We start from the raw sequence: 9,195 nt of genomic DNA on the forward strand, positions 1-9,195 counted from the left end.
GGCGCCGCGCCACGACTCCTCCTACGGCACCTTCGCCGGCGAGTTCTACGACCTGCGCTACCTGTCCGAAGAGGGTGAGGCTGTGGGAGGGTGAAGGGCTGCGGAAGGTGAGGCCTTGGGTTGGAGGTCCGGCAAGAGCGGGGGTTGTGGGTGGAAGTAAGGATGGGAACCGAGGCAGCTCTGACGCAGCCGAGGCCGGGATGGAGAGCGCACTGCTCAGATCCCCACCGGCCTGGAGGAAGGGTCCGGCTTGCTGTCAGCGGCTTCCACCTGCTACTGCTTTACAGGTGAGGCGACTGAATCTGGGAGCGGGAGGTGGTCACCCAAGTCCTGCGATCCTGCGGACAAGTGGTGCTGCGCTAAGCTCCCCCAGTTCCCAGCATCTACGCCTACCGGGGGCGGGCGTAGTAGAAGAGGAGGCCGCCATCTGGCCTAGAGTGTGTGAGACCAGGGCCCTCAGAGGATGGAGGGAGTTGTGCTTCAGGGCTGGCTGTTGCCGTGGCTGACTCCTCACTGGCCAGAATGTTCATAGGACCAGCTGGTGGGAAGCAGAAACCCAGATCCCGACCCCAACTTAAAGATAGATCCTCCCTTATTTCCTTTCTGTCTGTATTGACCAGAATTGCTAGCTCCCCAACGTTAGCATTCTATTCCTGCTCATTACCCCTGCATCAGCTCTGGGTCACATCTGCTCATTCCCATGCCATCTCTTTTCTGTCACTACACATGTTATAGTCCCCTGGTGTGAGCCACCTTTGCTGGGGCCTGCTGTGCCCAGAGAATGGGGGTTTGTCAACCACTGACCTCCCTGCAAAGCTGCTTCTGTGAGCACAAAAGTCAAAGCTGATTCTGTTCATAAGGAATGGAAACTGGTCTCTTGCTTCTGCAACTTTAAAAGTAGTGATTTTTATTTTCTTCTGTTAAGAGTGATATGTCCAAGAATCAAGTTGGGATTTGAAATGTGTGTCCCAGCAACTGGTATGATGCTGGGTGTATCTGTTAGTTAGGATTAGGTTCAACTACAGATAACAAACATTGATAAATAAGATAGAAGTTTCTTGCTTATGTAAAGAAATCTAGAAGTAGGCAGTTCAAAACTGTTATGAAAGTTCCATGGTCATCAGGGACCCTGGGTCCTGCTATTTTGCTTCTTCACAATTCTTAGCATATAACTTCATGGTCCAAGATGGCTACTTGAGCTCCAGTCATTGCATCCATATTCCAGGCAGGAGAGAAGAGGAACACGAAGAAGAAGTTATCAATTATTTATAAGGAGATTACTCAGAAGTTTCATATTAACAATTCTGCTTACATTTCAATGGCCAAAATTTAGTTATATAGTCACGTATAGGTGCAAAGGAGGCTGGAAAATATAGCTTTTTATCTGGGAAGCAATGTGCCCAGTTCATATATTGGAATTATTGTACTAAGGAACATGGAAAGAATGGATATTGGGAAGTTTATTAGTTGAGTAGATGCTTAATTGCTGAAACAGAGGTCCGAGCATACAATGGCTTAAGTAAGGTAGTTTATTTTTCTCTCACTTAAGAGTGGCTGATCTGGTCTGATGGTACAGCTTTGTTCCAAAGTGTCATTCAAGGACTCAGGTTCCTTCCATCTTACTGCTCCGCCATCCCCTAAATCTTTGTCATCATCTGCGTGATGGAAGTTGGGTCACTTGCATGTCCTTGTTCAAGCATGGTTCAAGCTTGAGAGAAGAGGAAACAGGATTTTCAGAGTGAGAAATTACCTTTTAGGCTAGTTGCACACAGATCACGGATGCTCGTATTGACTTAGCTGCAAGGGTTGCTGGCAAATGCAGTCTTCTAGCCGGGCAGCCAGGTGGACAGGGAGAAGTTGAGAATGGGAGTGAGGAGAAGACAAGGAAGAGACAACAAATAGAAGCAGAATTCATCATTCTGGAAAAGAATAAGTATTCCAAAGCCCATTGAGTTGCCAGCTGACTAAAACATGGCATGTGAGAGTTTATCTGCTGATTGAGTACGTGTACTTAAGAAATGAAGAACAAGGTCAGAGTCTATGTGTCAGTTTGTATATTTAGAGAGGATGAAGTGCTAATTGTATCGTTGAGACAGTTCTATGAATATGGACATCAGAGTGGGTTGTAGCCATCAAGGGAGGTTTTAGAGAGCCCAGCTGGAAAGTATGGAAGACTCTGGAGAGACAGAAGGGAGGGGACATTTCGGGTGAGGTGACTGCGCAGGGGCAGCAGGGCATGCAGTGTGTGCATAAAAATCCCGTGTTTGTCTGCTTGCTGCTTCTACCCTTTTTGCACATACAACCAACCTAACCTTTCTGAGGCCTGGCTCAAACCCTGTTGCTGTTGCGCTTAAAAATTTGTGATGATTCCAACCTGCTCCCTAAATGAAGCTTCTTTCAACTCCTTTATCTAGAAGTTTGGCTCTGGCTCAGCTTCCTTTTACAACCATCTCTCACTTTTCCCTCCACTCTGAGCTTTAACTGTCTATTTTTCTCCTGCTCTTTGACAGTTTTGCTTCCTCTTCAGATGCAGATCCTGCTACCGTGGGTGCTGGTGGGATGTTTGTGGGGTGGGCCTCTCAGGGCAGTACCTCTGTTAGATCACCTTGGGCTTGAGTTTTGGCTCTGTGGGTCTTGAATAGACACTTTATACATGTAATTTATCTTTGTATCCTTAATGAAGGAGCCCTAGTGGCACAGTGGTTAAAGCGCTCAGCTGCTAACTAAAAGGTCGGCAGTTCAGACACACTGGGGGCTCCAAACGCAATGGGGGCTCCAAACGCACTGGGGGCTCCGTGGCAGAAAGATGTGGCAGTCTGCTTTACAGCCTTGGAAACCCTGTGGGGGCAGTTCTACTCTGTCCTGTAGGGTCACTATGAGTCCGAAGTGACTTGTCGGCAGTGGGGTTTTTTTTTTTTAATCTTCATGAATCTAGCCCAATAATTGGAGCTAACTTTTAATAAGGGCTTACTACGTGCCATGGCTTACTAAGTACCTGATCTAATCCATATTAACTATTTAATCCTTAAAAAAAACCCTGTGAGTTAGATACTACTATTATCCCCACTTTAGAAATAAGGAAACTGAGCCACAAAAACTTAAAGGCCTTAGCTAAAGTCACAAAGCTAGAAGGTAGGAGAGAACTGTGTGGGTTTGTTGATTGACTTTAAGGATAACGTGATGCAAGGTGTCCAGCCTACATGGAGTGGAGGGTCCATATTGACATCATTGGGAAATGCAGTTGGACAGGCAGAGTCAAAGGTGTGAGGGCGGGCAAAGGGGGGCACTTGCCCACACCCTCTCGCATGTCCAACGAGTCGCCAGTGGTGTCCGTAGGCGGGTATGAGGGGTGCGGACCACACCGGATGACACTGTCAGAGGGGGTAACACCACGCGGTTCAGAGATAAGTCCAAGACCAAACTCTGCAGGACTTGAGCAGCTCCAGAAAGCCTGTGCTGCTGTCTGCTCTCGAGGTCGGCCAGGGTAATTCACCCGGATTCGCTGCTCCCACCGCCGCGCCCCTGGAGCCTCCCTGTCAGCCAGTCGAGCCCTGGACGTGGGTGCGGCGGGAAAAGGCGCGAGGGGCCGCGGGAGCGCTGGCTTCGCCTTTTCGTGGCTGCTGTCAACGCCTATACTTCATGAAATTTGGCAGGGGAGGGGTGGGTGGGTGTGGCAATTTAGAGATTGCCCCTAGGCACTAGAATGGGGAGGGTGCAGTTTAGAGATTGCCCCTGGGCCTGATTACCCAATAAGCAAGGTGAACCGGGCCCCATTGTGCTTTCCCATCAGTCTGCAGTGCACAGTTTCACCTGCCAGAGACGTGGTGAAACCCATGTGAAATTGCTCACCACAAATTAGCAAATACATACAATTGAGCTGGTTTGTACCTTCCTCCATGCAAGCCGGAAGGTGCTTAGTAGTTAATGGGCCCCTGGTATGCCCCTGGGCAGACTTAGGTGTTTTTATGAGTGAACTTGAAGGGTTTGGACTTGATAGGCAGTTGGATCACTACAGGTTCCCAGCCAGTGTGGAATGCCACGATGAAAGCTGTGTTAAACAGGCGTTCATGTTTGTGTGGAGCTTGACACTATACAAAGTGTCTTGACATATTTACTTCATTATATGACTCTGATAAGTAGATGCAATTATTCAGGCAGTCTAGAAAGAGAAAAGAGGCTGATGCAGTTAGTTCTCAGAGATTTGAAGGGAATAATGTGACCAGACTATTTCTGGTTAAAACTTCAAGGAATCAAGTACTAAATTAATACCTGAAGGCCGTGATCCAAGGAATTAATTAGAAGCAATAAATAGCAAATGAAAAACCATTAACCATCCAATGGAGTATGGCAAAACAGGCTCAAGGGATTGCAAAAACGGAACAGATAGTTTCTACGAATTATACAATAATGGAACCACAAAACCATATTGAGAACCTGGAAAATCAATCAAGAAAATAAGTACCTCTCATGCTATAAGAATATCTGAAGGGAGAAAAGGATAAGAGAGAAGTGAGGGGGAGAAAAGAAATGGTTCTAATTATTCTCCAAAACAGAATAGTTGCTGAAAAAGTTTATACAGCATATGAGAGAAGAAGGAAAGAGATGTCTTCATACAGTTGGAAGGCCTACAGAAATCATGTAGTCTCAGACCAGTATTAGTCTCAATACAGGTTTGCATTTTAGAGAGAAAAAAGCACCATCAAAATGGAAAGTCAAAAAAAAAAAACCTAAATAAATAATGAAAACTGGGAGAGTGGACAGAGCTAAAGGGAGAGGGAGAAGCTGGCCATGTCTGGGTGGTTCGACCCATATAGCTCTAGGCTAAGGAAGACAAGTAAGTGTAGGGGAGATAGAATGGTGTGGATGGGGAAATAGGTCTTTAATTAAGCAGTGGAGTGACAAGATCACATTCTGTTTTAGAAAGATGGTACACGGAGGAAGGGGTCAAAGTGAAACTGGGGAACCAGATCGAAGCCTGCACAATAGTCAAAAGCTGGACAATAAATTAAAAAGTCTGAAGAAGAATTGACACCTTTGAATTATGGAGTTGGCGAAGAACATTGAATATACCATGGACTGTCGGAAGAACGAAACAAATCTGTCTTAGAAGAAGTACAGCTAGAATGCTCCTTAGAAGCTAGGATGGCCAAGACTTCATCTCAAGTACTTTGGACATGTTATCAGGAGGGACCAGTCCCTGGAGAAGCACATCATGCTTAGTAAAGTAGAGGATCAGCAAAAAAGAGGAAGAACCTCAACAAGATGGATTGACAAAGTGGTTGCAGCAATGGTCTCAAGCATAACAACGATTGTGAGGATGGCACAGGACCGAGCAGTGTTTCGTTCAGTTGTACATAGGGTCGTTGTGAGTCAGAACTGGCTCAACAGCACCTAACGATGACAAACAGCAACACAATAGTCAAAAGGTGTCTGACGTAGGAATAACAGGATACAATGACTGAGTAAGTGTGCCAGGTGGGGTAGAAGAGAAATCTAGGACTGAGGTTTTGGGATTGAGAGACTGAGTGGGTAGTGGAATTGTTCACTAAGATAGAAAACATAGGAGGAGGAACATTTGGGAGGTGTGGGAGCTTGGTCTTAGACAAAAGGAATTGATTTGCTGGTATAATATGCAGGTGAAAACCCCTGGAGCCCGTTGGCTGTTGAGCTTAAATGCTGATATAAGAAAAGAACTGGTGAATGTTATGAAGTTAGAAAAAAAATACATCTAAACAAGGTAGAAGGATACAAATAATAAACTAATAAATATATAGCAGAAATTAATGACATAGGAGCCAGATATTCAGTAAAGAAAATCAACAAAGCCAGAAGTGATTATTTGAAAATACTAATAAAATAGATAAATTTTTGGCAAGATTGATCAAGAAAGAGAGGGCACAAATAATATAGGAATAAAAAAGGAGGAAATAACCTTAGACATGGTGTATTATCTAATGAGCCAGAATGCTCATTAGAAGCAAGGATGGTGAGACTTCGTCTCACATACTTTGGACATTTGATTAGGAGGGACCAGTCCCTGGAGAAAGACATTATGCTTGGTGTCAGCAAAAAAGAGGAAGACCCTCAATGAGATGGATTGATGTAGTGGCTGCAACACGGGATCAAGCAAAGCAACGATTGTGAGGATGGCGCAGGACCAGGCAGTGTTTGATTCTGTTGTACGTAGGGTTGCTATGACTCGGAACTGACTCAATGGCACCTAAGAACAACCTTAGACATAGAGGTTAATGAACTAATAAGTTACAACTCAACAGTAAAAATATAGATAACCTAATTTAAAAATGCGGAAAGGCTCTGAAGAGACATTTCTCCAAAGAAGATTACAAATGTTCAGTAAACACGTGAAAAGATGCTCAGTATTATTAGTCATTAGGGAAATGCAAATCAAAACCACAATGACATGCCACTTTATACCCACTAGGATGGCTATAGTAAAAAAGACAGATAATAACAAGTGTCTTAGTTATCTAGTGCTGCTATAAGAGAAATACCACAAGTGGATGGCTTTAACAAAGAGAAATTTATTCTCTCACAGTCTAGGAAGCTAGAAGTCCAAATTCAGAGTGCCAGCTCCAGGGGAAGGCTTTCTTTCTCTGTCAGCTCTGGGAGAAGATCCTGGTCATCAATCTTCCCCTGGTCTAGGAGCTTCTCGGTGAAGGGACCCTGAGTCCAAAGGACATGCTCCCCTCCTGGTTCCTTTCTTGGTAGCATGAGGTCCCTCTCCTCTCTGCTGGATTGTCTCATTTATATCGCAAAAGAGATTGACTTAAGATACAGCCTAATCCTGTAGATGGAATCCTGCCTCCTTAACATAACTGTCTCTAATCTTGCCTCATAGAGGTTAAGATTTGTAACACATAGGAAAATTACCTCAGATCACAAAATGGTGGACAACCGCACAATACTGGGAATCATGCCCTAGCCAAGTTGACGCACATTTTTGGGGGACACAATTTAATCCATAACAACAAGTATTGGTAAGGAAGTGAGAAATCAGACCCTTCATGTGTTCCTGGTGAGAATTAAAATGGTAAACATTTTATCAATACCTTAAAAATTTAAACATAGAGGTGCCATATAACCCAGCAGTTTCATTTCTATGTGTATACCCAAGAGAATTGAAAATAGATGTTTACACAAAAACTTGTACACGAATGTTTATAGTAGTGTTACTCATACTGACAGAAAGTGGCAACAGCCTGAAGATCTCTCAGCTGATGAATGGATAAACAAAATGTGGTATACCCATACAATGGAATGTTATTCGGCCATAAAAGAGTTAACGTATTAATCCATGTTCCAACATGGATGAACCTTGGAAATCGTATGCTAAGTGAAAGAAGCCAGACACAAAAGACCACATATTGTCTGATTCCATTTATATGAAATGTCCAGAATAGGTAAATATAGAGAGACAAAGTAGATTAATGGTTGCCAGGGGATGGGGAAAGGGGGAAAATGGAGATGACTGCTTATAGATACAGGATTTCTTTTTGAGGTGTGGAAAATGTTCTGGGATTAGATAGTTAGGATGGTTGCACAACTTTGTGAACTAAAAACTACTGAATTGTACACTTTAAAATGATAAATGTTATGCTTTGTAAATTATATCTCAATTTAAAAAAGGAAACAGATTTTTAAAAAGCAAGCTAATCAGAGAATACAATGAACAACTTTATGCCAAAAACCTGAAAACTTATAACCTGAATGATTTTGTATCCATCGAAGAAATTGAGTCAGTTAAAAATCCTCCAATAAGAAAGCTCCAGGCTCAGACGGTTCTACCAAACATTCAAGGGACAGTTAATGCCAACCTTAAACATATTATTTCAAAGGATAGAGAGGAAATAGTTCCCAACGCATTTTATGAGGATAGCATCACCTTACTAGCAAATCCAGACAAGGACAATATGAGAAAGTAAAATAGAGAAAGTAACTGCAGGAAGCAGCTACCACCCCTGGGGCTAGCGAGCTGGGGCATCAAAGGGAATGAGTTGAGGTTATCAGAACCTAGAAACTCGGGGAGAGACCTCCCAGAGCAGCGATCTGTTCTCAGCTGGCTGTAGAACACTGGGTTTGCAGCTCAGAGACAAGAGCTTAAAAACTGGCACATGGCCCAAACTTATTTTATGCCAAGAGTCAGAGATCATTTAATTTCGAGGAAAATTTTTAATATCCTTCCACTTCCAAAACAAGAGAAAATAAATTATGAAAAAGATTCACAAATAAATGCATTTGACAGAACACAAGTTTTCATTCCAAGTTTGAAAAGCACATAAGATTATAGAAAAACTAGTGCTAGAAAGCCAAAAAACCAAACCCACTGCTGTCAACTCAGTTCCGACTCATAGCGACCCCATAGGGTTTCTGAGGTTGTAAATCTTTACGGAAGCAGACTGCCATGTCCTTTCTCCTGCAGTGCTAGAAAAACCCTGAGAAATAAGCCATTTGTCAACATTAATAAACAGATTTAGTGCATTTACAAGTGAGCTTTGTTCTGAACATGCTCCTGTTTGGAGCTTGGGAACCTACTTCTCTTACGGAGACATTCTTACTCAATGGTGATAAGTTCTCAGGCCAGTTTACAAAATGTAATAATAATAATAACCAGCATTTATTGAGCTGGAAATCTGCTATATGCCAATATATTATGCCAGATGCTAGGGAGTAGTAAGGATAACATTTTAAAAAATGGAATAAGACTGGGAACTGAATCAGCAACCTTAAAAGAGATTGTTTTTGTTAGTCATCTAAAGAATCTTAAAAACCATGCAAGTAGTCCTTGCATTCCTGGATAAATATTCTGAGAAAATAAATGGCCTCAGGATTGTGGTGAGCAGTAAAAGGAGGAACATATATGAAGATGTTTAACATAGTTTGTGGCATTAAGCAGTTGCTCAATAAATATTAAGAGGAAAAAAAAAACCTAATCGAAGGCAGGACTCAGTCTGTAGTACTGAAGTGGATGTAGTACTTAGCATAAAATAAGAGTAAAACTAGAAAAAGTAATGCTTTTGGCCCAATTACTCAGAGGTGGTGAAGAGTTAAGAGTTGTGTTTTTGAACGTGATCAACATCTAGGATAGAGGAAGTGGACTATCCAAAGTGCATAGATGTGTGCCAGGGAAGTGTGGGTGATGCTTTATTTAAAAAAAAAATATATATATATATATAT

The 9,195-nt window shown here is 42.9% G+C and overlaps 1 protein-coding gene across 1 annotated transcript in view; it reads left to right on the forward strand.

Annotated features, from left to right (window-relative positions):
• FRRS1L (ferric chelate reductase 1 like) overlaps positions 1-9,195 on the forward strand; it is a 26,689-nt gene that overhangs the window by 387 nt on the left and 17,107 nt on the right. Inside the window, exon 2 of the mRNA XM_004372185.2 lies at positions 3-74. Coding sequence (XP_004372242.2) covers positions 3-74 — 72 coding nt within the window. The remainder of the gene's footprint in view (positions 1-2; positions 75-9,195) is intronic.

The sequence above is a fragment of the Trichechus manatus genome, unplaced genomic scaffold (assembly GCF_000243295.1).
Source record: "Trichechus manatus latirostris isolate Lorelei unplaced genomic scaffold, TriManLat1.0 scaffold00016, whole genome shotgun sequence".
Classification (NCBI taxonomy): domain Eukaryota; kingdom Metazoa; phylum Chordata; class Mammalia; order Sirenia; family Trichechidae; genus Trichechus; species Trichechus manatus.